General features: G+C 29.8%; 2 protein-coding genes across 4 annotated transcripts; both read left to right on the plus strand.

Moving 5' to 3' along the window:
- The first annotated feature begins 1,449 nt into the window (after positions 1–1,449).
- Positions 1,450–7,743, plus strand: LOC108322008 (ABC transporter G family member 28). Of its 2 annotated transcripts, XM_017553949.2 has the most exons (14): positions 1,450–1,806; positions 1,909–1,985; positions 2,263–2,532; positions 2,734–2,797; positions 2,891–3,037; positions 3,186–3,220; positions 3,512–3,585; positions 3,935–4,803; positions 5,004–5,300; positions 5,659–6,147; positions 6,232–6,380; positions 6,657–6,946; positions 7,034–7,173; positions 7,250–7,743. In XM_017553949.2, the coding sequence occupies exons 1-14, from the start codon at positions 1,565–1,567 to the stop codon at positions 7,404–7,406; spliced, it is 3,300 nt and encodes a 1,099-aa protein (XP_017409438.1). In that variant the 5' UTR covers positions 1,450–1,564; the 3' UTR covers positions 7,407–7,743. The 2 variants fall into 2 exon arrangements, with proteins under 2 accessions (XP_017409438.1, XP_017409439.1); XM_017553950.2 differs by lacking the exons at positions 7,034–7,173; positions 7,250–7,743 and having other exon boundaries at positions 6,232–6,376; positions 6,657–6,821.
- Positions 7,744–16,778: 9,035 nt separating this feature from the next.
- Positions 16,779–22,272, plus strand: LOC108322010 (uncharacterized). Of its 2 annotated transcripts, none has more exons than XM_017553954.2 (10): positions 16,779–17,118; positions 17,502–17,552; positions 18,646–18,762; positions 19,592–20,038; positions 20,365–20,804; positions 20,941–21,040; positions 21,122–21,181; positions 21,357–21,446; positions 21,678–21,797; positions 21,890–22,272. In XM_017553954.2, exons 1-10 carry the CDS (start codon positions 17,068–17,070, stop codon positions 22,205–22,207), a joined length of 1,794 nt encoding a protein of 597 aa, XP_017409443.1. In that variant the 5' UTR covers positions 16,779–17,067; the 3' UTR covers positions 22,208–22,272. The 2 variants fall into 2 exon arrangements, with proteins under 2 accessions (XP_017409443.1, XP_017409444.1); XM_017553955.2 differs by having other exon boundaries at positions 17,505–17,552.

The following is a 22,272-nucleotide window of genomic DNA, read 5'->3' on the forward strand; positions in this document are numbered from 1 at the left end:
ACGTCAACTAAACCATAATTAAAGCACAACATTTTTATACTATTAATTAAATTAGCATTTTAGTTTACTATATATATATATCTAGTTTGATCTCACCCAAAGCAAAAACTAACCAAACTTTGAAGTACACAAATCTTAAAGTGATAGTATTATACCAAGATCGGTCTTTATGTCCTTATAAAGTATAAAAGCATTCAAATGATAGGTCAAAGAGATAAAAAGGAGTGACTATTACATGTGCACAATGTAAAAGAGATAAAAATACTTTGGTAAACATGTCATTTTTTAATTGTCATCTTTGTCTCCTTTGGTAAATATATGTCATTTTTTATTGTCATCTTTGTAAAAAAAAAATACCTATTATTACTATTTTTTATACTAAATATTTCATTATAGTCTATTCCTTTTTCTATACAATGATATTCCAATAGCAAGTCTTGCTTTCAAATATTCTTTATGTAAGTAGTGTCTTATTTTACATACCATTGTAGAACTCATTTTATGTACATTTTCACATCACAATGTATTAAAATAGAGATAAAGATTAATTTGTTTCACGTTATTAATGAAAACTTAAATGAATTGATATTTAAATCACACCATTCATGTCACATGAAAATTTAAATTTTGACAAAATATATACGAAATCATACTTTTACATATAATAGTCACATTGACATTAAAATTACGGGATGCATATTTACATTCTATTAAAATTACGGATGGAATTTACATTCTACGTTAACATATCGTTTTTTTAACCACTTATTTTTGTGAATATTTTAACAATGTTCATCTAATAGTTCATGATTAATCTGTTTTAAGTATTTTTTTAAAATAAATTCAAATAAACTAATAAAATAATAAAATAATGACACGTTATAAAAAAGTTGTTATAAAAATGTTGTTGACATAATTTTTTCATATAAAAACATACTTCCAAATAAACTATATATAAAAGTAAACTTTACATTGTGCATAACTAGACAATTTATATATGGTTATTAATGTTTATATTTTATATATTATGATATATTTATTAAAAGTATGCCTATTTAAAAAGTACACACACACACACACATATATATATATATATATAAAAGTTGTGGATTGAAAGATGTTGAAATGTTAGTATTGGTGAAAATTAAAATATGGTGTAGTGTGAAGTTAGAAATGAGTCATTTAAAGAAACCAAATTATGAGTGTGACACTTGTCTTAATTGCAACAGCATCCTAGCAAAAATGCACATGTTTTTGTATACATTGGTTTTTGATTGGTGAATTTATAAGTGTATTCAATCATGATATCGGCAAATGTTGTTTCCCTATACATAGCCAACTCTTCCTCTTTGTCGCCATTTCCTTTAGGAAAATGTGAATACAAAACTCATGCGCTTTCTTTCTCTCTCTTCATTTACATTCTGGTTCTCAATCCTCCATTATCATCTTAGCCTCTATGTGTTATTATGCTTCTTTTCATCATGAATCCAACCCTATGTACCTATAGTTTTTTCCCTTTCTTCTGATATAAATTAATAAATCTTCCACATTGTAAATAATATATATGATGATGAATCTTCCTAACCAGACAAGGAAGGTTCCTTTTGTAACATTTGTTGTATTAATAAGCTTCATTGTGGGGCCAAAGCTAGTTTTTGGTCAGAGTAGTGACGGAGAAGGAGGTGGTGGCGGTGGCGGTGGCGCTCTTGAAATATTAGCCCAAGATGTATATAGTGGCATGGCCAATTATACATCTGTGTTCAAGAAAGTAATAAAACAACAGTTGGGTTATTGCGTAGTTGATGTGTGAGTCCCATCTTGAATGTTTTCATCACAAGCTATGAGCAAATACCTTTATTATTGTCTTAAATAATGTTGATTCAAATGTGTCGTTTTGTTTTCCTCCAGGGACGCTGATTGGAATGGGGCATTCAATTTCAGCAAAGATCTTACCTTTTTGACCATCTGTGCCCAGCAAATGAGAGGTTCTGCTTAATTACCTTCATCATTAAAAAATAGACTTCCATTGAGATGTTTGTGTAGATGATAAATGCACAAAAGATTTCATGCACACACAAATGTAACACAAATATAAAGAATTTATATGATCCTATCAGTATTGATGATGATGCAGGGGAAAAGTTGTTGTGGGGATCTTTTTGTTACCATTTTGTGACACACCTTGCATGAATCTTTGTCAAGTTGTTTTAGTTTTTTCCCCAAGTTTTTGGGATAATTTGAGTTCTGTTTTGGTATATTTAGGAGATATTACACAACGCATGTGCACAGAAGCAGAAATACTAGCTTATGGCCAAAGTTTTGCTGGTGGGAAGTCAAGATCCAACTTCTTGAAGCCCAACATAAATTGTAATTTGACCTCATGGGTTAATGGTTGTGAACCCGGATGGGGGTGTAAAGCTAATCAAAAAGTAGACATTGACAGTACCAAGAAAGATATCCCTGTTAGATCTTTAGATTGCCTACCTTGTTGTGAAGGGTTCTTTTGCCCTCGTGGTCTCACTTGCATGATACGTAAGCATTTTTGTTCATACAGCAACATCATACCATTAGTCATTGCTTTTATTTATCTATCTGCTATTGGCCTTGTCCACTAATGTGATATACACTCTGATAGGTTCAAACCAAAGAATATTGTATATAAGTAGTAATGTGAATGTGTTTGGATGTTCTAATTTCATTCATTTGTTGCGTATTTTTGGTTTACTACTGAAGCTTGCCCATTGGGGTCTTATTGTCCTCTTGGACAACTCAATAAGACTAGTGGAGTATGTCAACCGTAAGTCCGTCCCTTTTAGTTCTAATCGTTTTAATCGTTCTACATTCTTGTTTTTGGCACACTTTAATATTTATCAACAGAATCAATATGCAGATATCGTTATCAGCTACCTCCTGGAAAGCCTAACCATACTTGTGGTGGGGCAGATATCTGGGCAGATATTGCGAGTAGCAGTGAGGTATTCTGCTCACCAGGGTCGTTTTGTCCCTCTACAATTGTAAAAAATCCTTGCAATAAAGGGTATTGATATCTATTCCTGAAATTCTTAGTTTCTCACTGCTTATCATGTTACTATGCTTTTACAGACTCTGTTATAAATCACTTGTTTTACTTCTTATTTTCTCACGTCATTTGTATATTCTAAACTACTTTTATATATGAATTATAGGTACTATTGCAGAACAGGTTCTACTTCTCCAGAGCGTAAGTTGTCCAAGCCTATTAATTATTTGATCTTTCTATGTTGATTTTAGTAGTAAGCATTCTCTTTCTTTATTCTGAAGTTTAGGAAATCTGTACAATGTGAATGCAGGTGAGTTATTAGTTGTGTCAAGTATTCTCGAATAGAGGAGTTGACAAGCATGTTAACATATATATCACTCTTAATCTTTTGATATATCACTTTTTACAAGCAATATATTTGTTGGACATCATGGGTGTGAAATGTGGCATGAAATAACTCTGATGAATATCATCTCTCTCTGTCTATCTCAGGATGTTTCAAATTGGCAACTTGTGAGCCTAATTCAGCGAATCAAAATATTACTGCATATGGTGTCTTGATTTTTGTGAGTATTATTTACACATTTTTGTTTTGAAAAGAACTACTTGTACATAAGTTATGTAGCATAGACATACAACAAACAACAAAGTCATTATGAAGTGTGAACCATGATTTTGTTTAGTTTTACTTCAAAACGATATTTGTTCTCATCATTTTCTAGTTCTAGGCAACACCTCTTTTGCAAAGGGGAGTAGTTTTGCTTGAAATAGGTTAACTTAAATATCCTTATCCTAAGCATATTTTTAATGGTAGAGTGTTACAGAATTAAAAAATTTCTGGATACAATTTTTAGCACGTTTAGGCTACAGGTCCATCATGATCCAATAGAACTGACTCTTCATTTTTCAACACAGGCTGGCTTGTGTTTTTTGCTTATTATCATATACAATTGTTCTGATCAAGTTCTTGCAACTCGAGAAAGAAGACAAGCAAGTACACGAGAGAGGGCTGTTCAAAGTGTGAGAGAAACCCAAGCCCGTGAAAAATGGAAATCTGCGAAAGATATTGCTAAAAAGCATGCAGTGGGACTACAATCGCAACTATCACGTACATTTTCACGCAAAACTTCAAAGAAGCCAGAGTTGAAAGGTTTTGGTTCTAAACATTCAGATTCTGCTATTCCACCTGCTGGTAAAGGCAAGAAAAAGGATAAAAACAATCTCTCAAAAATACTAAATGATATTGAGCAAAACCCCGATAATCCAGAGGGGTTTAATGTTGAGATAGGAGATAAAAATGTGAAAAAGCAAGCACCAAGGGGCAAACAATTACATACTCAAAGTCAAATTTTCAAGTATGCATATGGTCAGATTGAAAAAGAAAAGGCTTTAGCTGAACAAAACAAAAACTTAACCTTTTCTGGAGTAATTTCAATGGCTAGTGATATTGAGATCAGGAAGAGACCTACTATTGAAGTTGCTTTTAAAGATTTAACCCTCACTTTGAAAGGGAAAAACAAACATTTATTGAGATGTGTAACCGGTAAACTTTATCCTGGTAGAGTTTCAGCTGTCATGGGCCCATCCGGGGCTGGCAAAACAACATTTCTTTCTGCTTTAACTGGAAAAGCAACTGGATGTCACACGACTGGGCAAGTTCATGTAAATGGTCAGGAATCTTCTATCAGGTCATACAAGAAAATCATTGGGTTTGTGCCACAAGATGATATTGTGCATGGAAATTTGACAGTGGAGGAGAATTTATGGTTCAGTGCTAGATGCAGGTATACTATAATATGATAAGCATTTGTTCTCTACCACGACTTTTTATGTTAAACAAGTACGTTTTATAACATGTTCAGGTTAATTATTTGGCTGCAATTTTTCACGAGTTCTGTTGATTAAACGTTAATGACTATATTGAACATTTTTTCTTACAATCAGGTTTTCTCTTCTTACTTTTTTACTATGTATGACACTGTAGACTCCCTGCCGATCTACCAAAAGAAGAAAAGGTGTTAGTGGTTGAAAGAGTCATCGAGTCATTAGGTCTACAGGCAATACGAGATTCTTTAGTCGGAACAGTGGAGAAACGAGGAATCTCTGGAGGTCAAAGGAAAAGAGTAAACGTTGGATTGGAAATGGTCATGGAACCTTCCCTTCTAATTTTGGATGAACCCACATCTGGTTTGGATAGCTCATCTTCTCAATTACTTCTAAGAGCACTTAGACGTGAAGCTCTTGAAGGTGTAAACATATGTATGGTCCTTCACCAACCGAGGTAATTTTCACAATTTTTCTACACAGATCAAAACACATCTTAAGTGAACCCCCAAGATTAGTCTCTTGGAATTCTAAACCTTGGTTACTTCAATCCTCCACTTTTCTAGACCCTCTTTAAATCCATGACAGCAAAAAGTCATTCACCTCTCTCCTTAATAAAAAAATATAGTATAAAAAGATAAATAAATGACTTTTTTTCAGAGTTTAGAGCTGAATAAAGGTTTAGAAAATCTCATGAACTAGAGTGATAGACACTAACTAGTCTAACCTGTGAGTTTGCTAAAATGTACCTGATATATCACACAATGGTGTCATCTACTGAAAATAATGCCTTTTTGTGCATGTGTGGTCTCCAGTTACACCTTGTTCAAGATGTTTGACGATTTTATACTACTTGCAAAAGGAGGTCTTACAGTGTATCATGGACCAGTGAACAAAGTGGAAGAGTATTTCTCAAGCATGGGAATCAATGTCCCTGACCGTGTCAACCCTCCAGATTACTTCATTGACATTTTAGAAGGAATAGTAAAATTAAGCCCAAGCTTAGGAGTGACCTATAAACAACTACCTGTGAGATGGATGCTTCATAATGGGTACCCCGTGCCCATGGATATGCTACAGAGTGTTGAAGGAATGTCCGCCCCAAGTGGTGAAGGCTCATCAAGTGGAGCAGCAACTGGTGGAGAAGAAGAAGCACCTTCTTTTGCTGGAGAACTTTGGCAGGATGTAAAGTGCAATGTTGAGATGAAGAAGGATATCCTTCACATTAACTTCTTAGCTTCACATGATCTGTCCAATCGGGTTACACCAGGAGTGTTCAACCAATACAAGTACTTTCTTGGAAGGTAATAAATTACAAGAAGAGGGAGGGAATATTTCAATCAGTTTTCAGTTTATTTATTTATTTATTTGATTTTGGTTCACTGCAGAGTGGGTAAGCAAAGACTAAGAGAAGCTAGAACACAGGCTGTGGATTTCTTGATTTTGCTACTAGCTGGCCTTTGCTTAGGTACACTTGCCAAAGTGAGTGATGAATCATTTGGAGCAACTGGTTACACATACACTGTGATAGCAGTATGTAAGTTTCATATCAATTTGTTAACCAGAAAAGTGTTAGTAATACACTCTTTAACACATACTTTTGAACACACCTTCCTCATCGATTGAAATTTATTAGAAATCACAAAATAATGAGTGTGACTCACTAAATCTGAACTCGGGTTCATCTAATAAAGTGATTTCTAATAGTAATAGTACTAAGTGTGTTGAAATGAGTGTATTGCTAGCAATTTGTTGTTGTTGTTATTGATGTCAGCTTATCTACTTTGTAAGGTAACTGATGCTTTACTTGCAGCACTCCTTTCTAAGATTGCGGCTTTGAGATCATTCTCATTGGATAAGTTGCACTATTGGCGGGAAAGCTCTTCAGGCATGAGCAGTTTGGCTTACTTTCTATCAAAGGATACTGTTGACCATTTTAGCACAGTTATCAAGCCACTAGTTTACCTTTCTATGTTCTATTTCTTCAACAATCCAAGATCATCAGTCATAGATAACTATTTTGTTCTACTATGTTTAGTCTATTGTGTCACTGGCATAGCTTATGTGTTAGCAATCTTCTTACAGCCAGGTCCAGCCCAACTGGTAAGCTTTTAAATCTGGTTCCAGTTTAGGTGATTTTGCTGTCTTCATTAATTTTACTTTTTACAAGTAATTTGTGGCATCATGCAGTGGTCAGCCTTACTTCCAGTAGTTTTGACTCTTGTAGCAACCTATCAAAACGAAGATGATAGCAAATATGTTAAATATCTGTCAGATTTGTGCTACACCAAGTGGGCTCTTGAAGCATTTGTGATATCAAATGCTAAAAGGTTTGACTTATCAAATGCTAAAACATCCCTTGTTTTTTTCCATATGCTAATTTTAAGACGAGTTTCTCACATGCAGATATGCTGGAGTTTGGTTAATAAGTCGATGTGGAGCTCTTTATTCTTCTGGGTATGATCTTAAACATTGGTATCAATGCTTAGGCCTTCTTATCGTGATGGGAATAATTAGTCGCATGCTGGCATTTTTCTGCATGATAACCTTCCAAAAGAAATAATTTCAACAGTTCCAATCCCTGTATTTCATCTTGGGCGAATTAAAGATGTTTTGTCCACAACATTGATTGGTGATACAGCTTGTAATCTGTGCCCGACAACTATGTAAAGTAGTACATCACATGAAAAAGTTTGGTAGAGCTAGTTTGATAAGTCTTAGGTGTGGATAACTTTGCGTTGTTCTTGCTATTGAGCAAGTTGTGCATAAAGACTAAGCTTCAACAATTTTGAGTTTAACATTATCATTCATGACTCCATCACTCTGTTAGTGGTGACATTATCAATTAATTTGTATAGGTTTTTATTGTTCTATCTTTCAAGTACAGTTTCCTGAATGGTTGGTGGTAATAAACTGATAGTTCATGCTATAATATCTTAGTATGGAGTTGTGAACACATGATAATAACTCATTTCATTGAACAAGAAATTTTTTTATTGTACTATAATGTCTTAAATTTAAAAGAATCTGAGATGTTGGCCGCTCATTGATGTAAAAAGTTAGAGCTACTAAACTTTTTTTTTCTAAATAAATATAATTCTCTTTCACAACCAAGTCAATTTTTGTTTTAAAAAAAAATCTTAATTATAGTTTTTGTTAAGGAAATTAAAGTTTTGATAATCCATTTTGTTGCTATGATGAGGTTATAATTGAAATAAGAATTGGGTTGACGTGTAAATTTTATATAGATAAAAGTAAAGTTTTGGGATTTTTTATTTTTATTTTTACTCATAAACATAATTTAATAATTGGCAAGAAACTATTAAGAATGATATACAAGTACAACTATATCACCTTATTCTAGCCTTTTGCACCTTCTCATATACTTTCTCTACTCCCTCTTACACTACAACCATGTGTTTCCAACTCCTATTGTTGTCCTATTCATCTCGCCATATTCCCTCCCTATCCAAAGAATTTTGGTATTCCAATATCTCAACTCTATACTTAAATTTCACTAACTAATAATGAGGTAGATGATTATCTTTTTAAAATTTAAATATTTAAGTGTCACTTTTCTAATATTTTTATATTATGTTATATATATTATTGTTTTAAAAGTTATAAACTATTATTTGGAATAAATGTAACATCCCACCAAAAGTTATATCTTATTATTATGCCACTAGGACACTCATATTTATATATAATCATTATAACTATTCAAAGTTCATAGACTATATATCCTCATCGTAATAAGATTGTAATCACCACTAAGTATATTCACTTCTACCTTTATTGTAGGATACAATACATATTGATTCACTTTATTTTAATTTGTCTATTAGTTGACCCACCTTGCACAAGAATAGTGGATTAATTTTATTAGTTCATCCCGCGTAATAATGGACTTGTGGGTTTGCATTCTAGTCCGTATAAAAATATCTTAAAGGCTTGTTTTCATAATTTTTATTTTAAGTTATTAGTGCTTTCATATTATACTTCTTCTTCTAAATGTATTATGTGAGCTTTTACGTTGATTTTTAGAAAGAATGTTCATTTCACGAATATTTGTGTAGTAATATACGGAGAAATGAGGCAAGATGATTCAATAACTTATTTTCTATCAAATATACTTTGATATTATTCATAATATATTACTATTTTTGGTATATTATTTCTAATCAATTTTTTTTCATTAGCTTACTTTTTATTTGTGTGTCTTTTGTTTCCTTTCTATACGATGTTCATATATTTTTATAGGTTTAAATACTCTTTTAATCTCTATTTTTGTCGACTTTGTTATATGTGACACTTATTTTTTTTAAATGTTCAATGTGATTTTTATTTTGGTAAATTATGTTCAATTTTGTCTTTTTTCATGATGTCATCTAAATTGTTAACGAAAGATGAACGAAGTGTGTCATGTATCAGTTCATGATTTTTTTAATTCTTTTAATTTTTTTAAGATTTTTATTTTTAATTTTTTTCTTAATTTAAAAAAAGTTATCCACAACATTATGTCATGTGGTAATGTCAATATCACATGTCAAGTCAATGTTAATGTCACATGTCAAGTTATTGTGTCATGTGTTACTTCATGATTTTTTAATTTTTTTTTTCAATTTTTTTAATCTTTAATTTTTTTTTCTTAATTTAAAAAAAGTTATCCAAGTGACAAGTCGACACTATGTGATGTGGTAATGTCAATGTCATGTGTTAAGTCAATATCAATATCACATGTTAAGTTAGTGTCATTGTCACGTGTCAAGTCGGTATTAATGTCACGTGTAAGTATTAGTCGCACGTGTCAATGTCTTATATTCAATTCAGTTTTCATTTTCATTAATTTTATTTCATTGATCATTTTTTTTAAAATTAGATGAAAAATTCTTCATTACTTTTAAAATTAGAAAGAAATTTTTTAATTACTTTTACAATTAGAAAAAAAAATTAATTACTTTTAAAATTAGAAATTATTTTTTAAATTATAAGGAAAATTATTTATTATTTTTAAAATTAGAAGGAAATTTTGCACTACTTTTAAAATTAGAAGAAAAATTATTCATTATTTTTAAATTGAAAAGGAAAATTCTTCATTATTTTTAAAATTATACGGAAACTCTTCATTACTTTTAAAATTAGAAGAAAAATTCTAATTTATTTCTAAAATTAGAAGGAAAAATTTACTTTATTTTTAGTTAGATGGAGAATTCTTTATTATTTTTAAAATTTGAAAAAAAATCTTCATTATTTTTAAACAACCTCTAACCCTAATTTTTATATGTAGAACATATCAAATATAAATCTAATAATTATATTTCAATAATATAGTTATAGTTGGTTTAAAAATAATGAAAAAAACATATTTAATAAAAATATAAATTTTAATAAAAATTAAATTTGGTTTCAATTTAAAGAGGAAAAAAATTAGAACTGAATTGAACAAAATTAACAAAAATTGGAACTAAATTGAAAAAAAATAACGAAAATTATGACTAAATTAAATATAAGAGATTGAGACGTGGCATTGACACTGATACCGACTTAACACATGACACTGATATTAACTCGACATGTGACACTGACACTAACTTGACATGTACAGTGACACTAACTTTTCATGTGACACTAATAGTGTCAGGTGATACAATATTGACTTGATACGTCGACAACATTTTTTAAATTAAGAAAATATTAAAAAAAAATTAAAAAGTTATGAATAGCACCACGAATTGACCTGTGACACACATTATTCATCTTTTGTTAACAATTTAGACAACATCATAAAAAATGATCAAATTGAACATAATTTACCAAAACATGAACTACATTGAACATTCAAAAAAATGAGTCTCACATTGAAGAAAGTAATTGCACACATTATTTATCTTTTATTACCAATTTAGACGTCATCATAAAAAATATCAAATTGAACATAATTTATCAAAATAGGAACCACATTGAAGATCCAAAAAAAGAGTCTCACATTAACCAAAATCAACTGAAACAAGAACAAAACAAATATTTAAGTCATTTTTATATATGGGAATAATGGTAACAGTTTATAACACTAGCGTGGGATATGTAACAGGGAACTAAAGGATTAACACAATAATATCTTAAAGAATATGTTTAACTTTTTTTAAAAACTGTATTAAGTTCCTATTTAATGTTTTGAAGTACTTATGATTTATTTTGAATGTATTTTGAAATACAGTGTTGTTTAGCTTTAAGAACGGTAATTCATTTCCAATTATTATTATCACACTGATCTTATGATTATTGAGGACTTAGTGAATGTATATTAGAAGAAATTTGGGTAGTTACAATTATACTATTGTAACAAGTTGTAAAACACTACAAGAATTAAATAGTAACCAAATTTAGGAACAAAAATTAATTAATCATTATATTTACTAAGTTAGACTATATTATAAACTAAAAATTATTAGTAGCTAAAATAGTTTACATTACTAATAAAAAGTTATAATTATTTGTGAATTAGAATTTTACAGTACCTTACATTATTAGTTACCAAGGTTATAGTTACTTACTATTAGTAATTCTAGATTAGTCTCTACCTTAAAAATGAAGACTAATTTGGAATCAATAACTTTTTTGTACGAAACTAGGCAAATTTGAAGTATAAATTACCGATTTAGATAAAAAAAAATTTAATTATGAAAATAGACAAGTCGTAAGAGTTCCAGACGACTTCAAATGAAAAAGTCGTACCCCTGCATGACTTCACCCTGATACAGATACAGTGGTCAGAGGCGAAGTCGTACACTCCAAAAACGATTTTAGGGCATGAAATTGATTATCCGGCCTTGTAATCGATTACCACACATTTTTTTCATAAAAAAGTTTAAAAAATTTGTAATTGATTACCACACCCTTTTTCATAAAAAATTTTAAAAAAAATTGAAGTTGTAGGGGGAGTTGACGACTTCTCCTATTGCAGTCGTGCACCCCCAAACATTTTTACTTTTTTTATTTTTAAATTTTTTATTAAATAAAATCATATATAATTTGTAAATAATGTTTTTAAATGTATTTAAAATAATTAAAATTATATCTAATTAATAATTAAAGTTTTTTAATATTATTAAATAAATAAATTTTATGATAATTTATAACTATAAATATTGTAATTATGTAATTAAAAATTTTAAAAAGATTATATTTCATTATAATTTATTTTTTGAAATTTTATTATTATAGTATTTTTTTTACAAATTATAATTAATTAATAACAATATTTTCATTATAAACTATTTAAATTAATAAAAATATTAAATATAAACTATTTAAATTAATAAAAATATAAAATAATTAAAATTGTAGGGGTTAATGACTTCTAGTCTTGAAGTTGTGCACCCCACACACTTTAAGTTTTTTAATTTTTTTTATTATTTAAAATGATTTATAATTTTTAAATAATGTATTTAAATGTATATAAAATATTTTAAATTATATATAATTAATAATTAAAGTTTTTTAAAATTATTAAATAAATAAAATTCATGGTTTTAATTTTTTTTGTAATTAAATTAAATTTTTTATAAAATGATTTTAATTAAATAATTTATAACTATAATTATTGTAATTATGTAATTAAAAATTCAAAAAAAAATTATATTTCATTATAAATTTATTTTTGTTTAATATAATAAATTTACTTAAAAAAATATTTATTATAAAAAAAATTATTATAATTAATTTATTATAATGAAATAAAATAAATTTATGCATTTTTTATTTTTGTAATTTCAATATAACTTATTACAACATCACTCATTCTATGAGATTACACCTCAAATAAGGCCATAAGCATCATTGAAGCAACAGAGTTTTGTGTATCCTTCACCCTAGATTTTTCGTAGCCATATATTTGAAAGATTTGCGCCTCTTCTTCCATAGTTATTTGAACAAAACAAATAAGTCTCCTTTCATGAGGGGGATCCGAAACCATCTCAATCCTATGAACCATTGCGAATAAATAACTAGTTAGTCAACATGTCAAAAATTTCACACATGAAAATCAATTACTCCTTTAATAACCCATCTTAAAAAAGTACATGTATACTGGCTTATACCATTTTTTATTCTCATAGTATTCGTGTAGTCTATGTTTAGCTCCTTCAATAGTCATGTTCTCATCTTCCTCAATACAAAAATTTAGCTATATGTCACGGCTAGAAGGCTTTATACTTGTGGGAGGAGGAACCAGAGATGTCAGTCTTCCCAAAGCAATCTTGACAGCTTCAAATTTAGTCAGATCCTTTTAGACAGAGGAAGCAGATGCTATAAACTTCCCATAAAAAAAATGCATAAATTTATTTTATTTCATTATAAAAAAATAATTATAATAAATATTTGTTTAAGTAAATTTATTACATTAAACAAAAATAAATTTATAATGAAATATAATTTTTTTAAATTTTTTAATTACATAATTACAATAATTATAGTTATAAATTATTTAATTAAAATTATTTTATAAAAAAATTAATTTAATTACAAAAGTAACTAAAATCATGAAGTTTATTTATTTAATAATATTAAAAAAAATTAATTATTAATTTTATATAATTTAAAATATTTTATATACATTTAAATACACTATTTAAAAATCATAAATCATTTTAAATAATAAAAAAATTAAAAAAATGAAAGTGTGTAGGGATGTACGACTTCAAGACAAGAAGTCGTCAACCCCTACAATTTTAATTATTTATATTTTCATTAATTTAAATATTTTATATTTAATATTTTTATTAATTTAAATAGTTTATATTTAATACTTTTATCAATTTAAATAGTTTATAATGAAAAAAAATTGTTATTAATTAATTATAATTTGTAAAAAAATATAATAATAATAAAAATTCAAAAAATAAATTATAATAAAATATAATTTTTTTAAAATTTTTAATTACATAATTACAATATTTATAGTTATAAATTATTTAAGTGAAATTTTTTTATAAAAAAATTAATTTATTTACAAATATAATTAAAATCATGAAATTTATTTATTTAATAATATTAAAAAACTTTAATTATTAATTAGATATAGTTTTAAATATTTTAAATAAATTTAAAAACATTATTTACAAATTATAAATGATTTTAATTAATAAAAAAATAAAAAAATAAAAAAGTAAAAATGTGTAGGGGTGCACGACTTCAATAGGAGAAATCGTCAACCCCCTACAACTTCAATTTTTTATAATTTTTTTAATGAAAAAAGGCGTGATAAGCGATTAAAAGGTCATATTTTTCTTTTTTAAATTAGGATACACTAAAACCCTAAATTTTCCCGATCTTAGCAGCAACACCCCCGCGATGACCTTCTTCCTTCATTAACAATTCCAACATTTATGAGTACCTTTTTACTCAATTCACACTCCTTGCACCATGGATTTACACATTTACATACCTCTAAGCACTATCAACGCTGTTATAGCTGCAACCACAACCATCGAGCTTACAACCATGGATCTGCACCATCGGCGAGCCTTTCTCTCTCATAAGAGGCTTGCTCCTTCCCATTCCCTAATTCACGTTTTAGATTTTTCGATATCGCATCTTTGTCTTCGACGAGCCATAATCGAATATGTAGTTTTTCATTTAGTTTTTCGCAATGTTGTTCGCCATTGCCCGTTAGTGGAGACTTGAAGCGTCATGCTCTCTAAACTCTCTCGTCTCTTGAAAGTCACCATCGTTGGTGGTTCCATTCCTAAACGTTATGGAAATCGCATGTACAATACTTGTGTTTTCAACACTAATACTACTTGCCAAGCACGACTACCTAAGGTTGTCGCTCCCTCCGCCACCATTGCATCGAGCGAAATTTGAATAGATTTATTATATACCAGATGTACCTTTAACGAGTATAAAAAGTGACACTTTCTATATCAATTTTAAAACTGATTTAATATTTTCTATACCTATGCTTTTATACCAATTCTAAAAATCATATAAAAACTCTTTTTAGTTGGTATAAAAAGACTTTTACACTAATGTATCCTCTTCTCCCACGTATAATCTTCTTATACATAGTTTCACAACACTTTCTCTTCGATTATTAAAAACTCTGGACTATAAATAAAAATAATAATTAATTTCATTTTATAAAAAAATATTTCTATTTCTAGATAATTTTTAAATCGTAACAAAATTTATTTATCTATTTTAACATTTGAATAAGTGGATCGTAAATCTTATTAAACTATAGCACACGACAAAATACATAGAACAATTCTTTTTAGCTTGTATGCTCAGTGGAAAATGAATACACAAACAAAATTTTCTATAGGCTTCTTAACATTTATTATGTAAACACAATTCATATTACTTTATATTATATTGTTATATATGTTGATATATATATATATATATATATATATATATATATATATATATATATATATATATATATTGTAAAAGATATATTACATTATAAACGTATAATAATATTTTAACAAATCAAATGAAACATAGAGTATAAGTGGTTTAGACTTATTACTATTTTTGCACGTGACTTTCTCGATAGCTCCATTTTTCTTTTGACCTAACCCTCCAATCAGGCTCTGTGTATCATTCCAGCGTCTTGACTAAGCTTAGCTTCTTCATAAACATATTTTAGATAAAGCAAGTTTGTCTTCATAAGGCAGCAAAAAAGAGCATTTGTATCGTACGCATTAAGTATTAGCATTAATCTAGTTGGTGCATCAAAATCTGCCACAGCTTCTGCAGAATTATGTCAGCATCTACACACAGACATTACATGATATAAAACCTTCGATTGAACAAGGAAAACAAAAGCTGCATAGCCTGGGACAGACACAGATATTAGCCAAGGTTTATGAAATCATATTAGTTTCGGTTTCAATGTTTCAAACTACCGCACAAATAAGTACACAGTACTTAATCACAATATTATCTCTCTCTAAACTTGGCAGATAAATACAAAATAAATCTTTATTGAGTAATCAATCATCAAAGAAAAAACTGGTTATAAATATTCTGCCAGTAGCATGACGAAACAACATAGAGGTAGCATGGACCATTTGGAAGAGAGTAAACAGTAAATAAGACATCAAAGCATGGGCACCACACTCTAATGGTAGGATTATTTTCACCGTTCATTTCTCAAAACACGACCTATTTTTCCATATAGAAGAATGGAATGAATGAAATTTCTTTACAAGGAACCAATAGTAAAAACTGGTTTCTTGTTGCCTCTCCAATTTTACTTTCTCTTCTTATTCTTACTAGTTCATACATGGAATAATAATACATTTTTTTAGTTATTAAATATTATAAAATTGAATTTTTTTAAATGTGTTGCTGTGAAAATTTAACTTTTTTAACTGAAGTAAAAATATTCAAATAAAAAAATTATCTTTCTTTTCTATAAATATATTTTAGAGACAAATGTTATTCAAAGAAAAATATTTAATAAGAATTTAAATATTAATGGTTTGAAAAGAGTAACAATAATTTGACATACAAAATTTGTTTTGATAATACTTTTTATTATCTTTTATTTTTTTTATAAATATAACAGTTTATTTTTTTATAACTATTTTATTATTGGGAAAGAAAACTGTAAAAAATTGTCAACATTGACCCATGATAGTTATGTGTGTAATACAAATTACAAAGTAGAAACTACAAAGGCACCTTTACATCAACCAACCAGAAAAATATATAAAGTAAAAGAGAAAAAGGGAGAGGGTAGCTTTACTTAAAGTGATGTAATTAGAAAGGAACTTAGGATGGGAATGAACGAATAGCAGGTACTCTAAAAAATTAAACCAGAATTGCAAGCTACGCCAAGAGACCAAACCAAACACCACCCTCTTTTTTTTGTTCTGTGCATGATGTCCCACTGCCACCAGCATCCTCAACCTCAACAAAGACGGTTATTATCTGTGTGTCTGAACCAACTTCATGAACACCCTCCTGAAAGCTCCTTCTCATCTTCTCAAACACTCTGCAAAACCAAAATCCCCTTATGTCTCATTCACTCTCAAACGTCGTCAACTACTCCTACATCAACCCTCAAAACCTCTTTCTTTTGCCCCAAGATTCTCTCATCATCCTCTCACCAACACTTCCATTTCCATGAACCTCACACCCCCTCCCTCCGTTGTTGTTTTAATGTCTCTTCCAGACGTTGGGGTACCTTCAAGCTTGGTTGCACCTCCATGGACCCTCTAGATTTCTCATCATCGCTTCACTCTCCTTCTCAGATTATTGTAAGTCTGTTCATTTCATTCACAATTAGCATGGTTTTAAATTGCAATCCTTATCATAGTTTTGTTACATCACATTAATTCATCCTATAAACCATAGTTTTGTAGCTGAAATTGTGATCTTGGAGAGATGAATAAAATTTTGGTTTCAACTTTTCTAATATAATGGAATTAATACGTACATGGCTTATGTAAAGTGTTTAAGATGAAGACACATGTGGTTGGTTTGTTTTATGTGTATTTCTCTCTCTCTCTTTTTGTTTTGGTTATGCTTCTTTTGTATTCTTTGATAAAGCAATGCACTTGTTTGCATTCAGAATTTCAGATAACAAAAATACGTGTACGCTGTTCTAAAACACTTTTCCCGGTTTTGTTCTTGTTTGTAGAAGAAAAAGAAAATTACTGGGCGGCAAAAGAGACAGGAACTTGAAAGAGAGGTATTTGCACTCTTACGTAATACACATTTTGATGGCAAATTCTACTTACCATGTGGAATTAATAGTATCTTGTACAAACAGAGGATGAGAAGCTAATTTCTTAAATTGCCTTAATCTCTTCAACTGCTGCATGATCGTTTCAACGAGTGATGATTAAATTCATATACTTATTAGCAAAATTAGTTTTCTGCACATGAATAGGTGAGTTTTTTTCTGCGCATGAAAACATATGTTAAGAAGTCTCAGGCATCTTCAACATATTCCTAGTAGCGAGTGATATTCATCTTCAAAATGATACTAGATTTAACATGAAATTACACGTTAATAAATAATTTGATAATATGATCCTAAAATAGACTCAACAAACAATAAATCTCTCAATAACAAATATCACATTCATCAAATAATAAATCTTGATAAAATAAACTATAATTTAATGTTAAAAAATGAATTTTAAACCTAATTTAACTTGAAAAAATCCATTTTAAAATTTGCATTCACTTTTATATATATATAACTCCTCTTTGTCTCTGGTCATCAACATTTAAGAATTTGAGTATGCATACTAATTGCAATTTGCACAATAATTTGATCTACATATCAAGGTTAATTAACATAACACTTGCCATTTAACGCCACCCATAACCAAAAATATGCAGTAAATTATTGATTTGATCATGGTGGAGTATGGCTCTGTATAGGTTTTAGGCATAGTTGTTGGTCTGCAACAGTAACCGATACTTTTACTAGTCAATCAAAGTAGGAATGAAAAGTGTCGCTCTCCTTTTGAAAAAGCTACCACTGGATTCATCATTATGTCAAAGTATAGCAATACTTCGTACAAACTTTCGAACTATAGGTTTACTATTTGTGACAATGCAGAGTACTAGCAGTGAATGAGAACCATACCCTCGAAGGCACACCCTTAAATGGGAAAAATTTTACACGTTCGTGTTATGGTTTAGATGTTCAACCGTTTAAGTGCATACAATTAATGGGGACAAATTGTGAAATGTGCACTGTTTTTACTGACATATGTGACCATTCTACATGGTGAGAACATTACATGATTTTTTTTATTATGTAATAACAGGTTGCTATGCTTCAAAGGCTGTTGGAGAAAGAAGAAAAGTTTCATGAGATTTTGGAGATGGTGCATAATAGACCAAATGGATCGGCTATATCAATTCCCAATTTTCTTCCACCCAAGGTAATATAATCCTCTTAACAATCACAATTTTCTATTTTGTTTTTCTTTCTTTCTCTGGGTAGAGTGGTAGACCCCTTTATTCAAAATTTGGTTTTGGTAAGTACTATGGGCTTATGATAGTGAGCGTAGGGATATGGGCTCAATAGATACAGCAAGTTAGACCATGGTGATGTCTGCATAGGGCTCTTAATGACCTACTTTTTAAAATTGAAAAAAGAAATATTTTCTTTTTCTTTTTTAAGTATATCGATAAAGGTTTATAAATTCACCAACTGAATTCCTAAAGTGTTTTAATTGATCTCAATTCAATGTTGTTGAGCACATCTAAGGTGGGTAGAAGTTATTTAATCAATTCTTTAAAGTAAAGATATTTATGCAGAAAGTGGGTAAGTAGGGATGTGCATATTGTTGATTGAAGAATGATTATAATTTATTCTCTTATATATATTTTAATACATATTTTATCATTGATTAAAATTTATTGAAATTTGCAAAATTATAAGGAAAACAAGCAAAAATAAGATCAGTCAAAATTTATTAAAGTATTTCATAGTTGATTGCATATTGTTGATTTAATCAATTCTTTAAAAGGGTAAGTAGGGATGTGCATATTGTTGATTGAAGAATGATTATAATTTATTCTCTGATATATATTTTGATAATATTTTATCATTGATTAAAATTTATTCAAAGTTACAAAATTATAAGGAAAACACTCATTAAACCAAAAATAAGATTAGCCAAAATTTATCAAAGTATTTCATAGTTATTTTCTGTTTGGCTTTATTCATTGACCTTGGTTTAGGAATTAATTATGCAATTTGTGCAGATGAGAGAACTGTTAGGAGAGCTAGTGATGGTTGAGAGTGAAATTGCAAGACTAGAAAGCCAAATAAGCCAACTTCAAGCTGGTTTGAAACATGAACAAGAAGTGACCAAGGAATCAAAGTCTAAAACGTGGAATCAAGGGAATTTGAGTAATTCTAACAATCACTTATCAACTTCTCCGGTTCCAAATCCTAGTCCTATTCGCAGAAGTGTTCAAGAAAGGATGGCCTTTGAAACAAAGGCGTTGCATTTCATAAGCAAAGCTATAAAGGGTGATTACAATCTCAGTGATTTCAGTCTAAATGACAGAGCTTTTCTGAAAACTTCCGTAGAACAGAAAGAAAATAAGTTCCAAGAAGATGTGAAATTTCATGAAAGAATTCCAAGAAAAAATGGGACAGTAAAACCTCCCTCACCTATGCGTGACCCACGTCATCCATCACCCAAGGTATGCATGACAATTTTCCCTTTTATTCATGTTGTAGCTTCATTTTCCTACGTTAGAATATGTTTAGGCCATAGCATTTTGTTAGTGTGAAAAAAATTACCATAAAGTTCATTTTCAAAAGAACATATTATAAAAGTTTGATTATATCTCATGTGAAGATTAACCAAAACTATATATATGTACTAATCTCAGACCATATATTGATTGTTGAACTGTATGAACTATAACACACTATCAAAATTTGAAAAAAAACAGTATTACTTTGACATAGATATTGTTGTCAACAGTGTGAATTCGCTAATTTGCAATTACTTGACTATTTTCAGCTGCGGGAACGCAATCCAGAGATGTACTTGGATCTTCCAACTAGATCACTGTTGGATCCACTTCTGTCAGAAGAGAATGATCTCAAGTGGCAACCCAACAAGCTATCTGAGAGCATCATGAAGTGTTTGAATTTCATATATGTAAGACTACTCAGAACTTCAAGAGCAATGGAATTGGAGAAATCAGGGCCAATTTCAAGGTCTGTGCACTCTTCTTTAAGTTCAAGAAGCTTCAGGGTGGATACTGGGTCAATTCCAAAACCAAGCCTCTTGTTGCAAAAGGAATCTAGGCAGCAAGACCCTTATGGTATCTTTAACACAGAAGAGTCCATTCCAAGGGACATTGGTCCTTACAAGAACCTGGTTATATTCACTTCCAGCTCTATGGATCCCAAGTTTATCTCAAGTCCATCCTCTATACCATTACTTAGGAAGCTAAGGTATGGCATGGATGATATCTACATTTATGAGAAGAGTCAAAATGTTGAAAACTTTGTAAGTTCTACTTTACAATGAAGAGGTACATAGTAAAGTGAACAAATTTTGAAGTAACAGTTAGTTTCTTGTGGTTTGCAGGATCTTGATGAGCAATCTTCAAACAGTTGACTTGAAAAGCCTCACAAACCAACAGAAACTAGCATTCTGGATCAACGTGTACAATGCTTGTATCATGCATGTATAGTAATAATTTCAATCCGATGAATGGGAATTATAGGACACAGATCAGGACTATTCTTAATGTATTGTCTTGTTTCAGGGATTTATCCAATATGGAGTGCCATCCACACCAGAAAAACTACTTGCACTGATGAACAAGGTACATTAAAAAATCTTGATATACATGTTACTTATCCTGTTTCTTGACAGAAGACAACTAACTTTCTAAGACAATTTGTTTATGTTTATGTTTCTGTTTTGAAAAGCATATAAATACAAATTTTAAACATGTCTGAAAGAAACATTTTCTTGATGCTGAATTCACTTCTGTGCAGGCAACCCTCAATGTAGGAGGCAACCTAATAAATGCTCAAGCAATAGAGCATTTCATCTTGAGGAAACGAGATATTTCTAGCATGAAAGAGGTAAACAATGAAACATGATAAGCTCTTTTCAACACCGTGTTGGAAGTTCTACATCGTATAACGGTAAAACCAATTTATAGTATATAAGTGGATGCAAGTCTTAATTTATAAACCAGTTTTATGAGTTAAGTTAGGCTTAAAATTCGTTTCTTATAATACTGAACCAAACTAAGCTTTAGTTTTGTTGCAATTGATATATCTCCAAAGCAATGTATACATGTTGTGGTTTAGGTTCAGCATAAGGGTGAGTGGGAAGAGAAAGAATCAGTTGTTCGTGAACTTTATGGACTTGAGTCTGTTGATCCTAATGTCACATTTGCTCTGTGTTGTGGAACTCGTTCTTCTCCTTGTGTAAGTTTTTCAGCTCAATAACATCTATGAATTGGTTTTCCCTCTTAAAATATTGCTTCTAATTTAAGGAAAATGATGTGCACTTGATGCAGGTGAGGATATACACGGCAGATGGAATTACAAGTGAATTGGAGAAATCAAAACTAGACTATCTTCAAGCTTCAATTCTAGCCACTAGCACCAAAAGAATAGGATTTCCAGAGCTTCTTCTCATGAACATGCTTGATTTTGCTGCAGATATAGAATCATTGGTGGAGTGGGTATGTAGCCAGTTACCCACATCAGGCACTCTAAGGAAATCAATGGTGGATTGCTTCAGAGGCCACAATAATACTAATTCTGTGAAGATTTCTACCATTGTTGAAAAGATACCCTATGACTATGAATTCCAGTATTTGTTGACAATATAAATGTACATTGTAACACTTCTTTTGTTAGCCAATAAAACTGAGTATACAAAACATAAAGGAAAATT

Source organism: Vigna angularis, chromosome 5, assembly GCF_016808095.1.
Source record: "Vigna angularis cultivar LongXiaoDou No.4 chromosome 5, ASM1680809v1, whole genome shotgun sequence".
Lineage (NCBI taxonomy): Eukaryota > Viridiplantae > Streptophyta > Magnoliopsida > Fabales > Fabaceae > Vigna > Vigna angularis.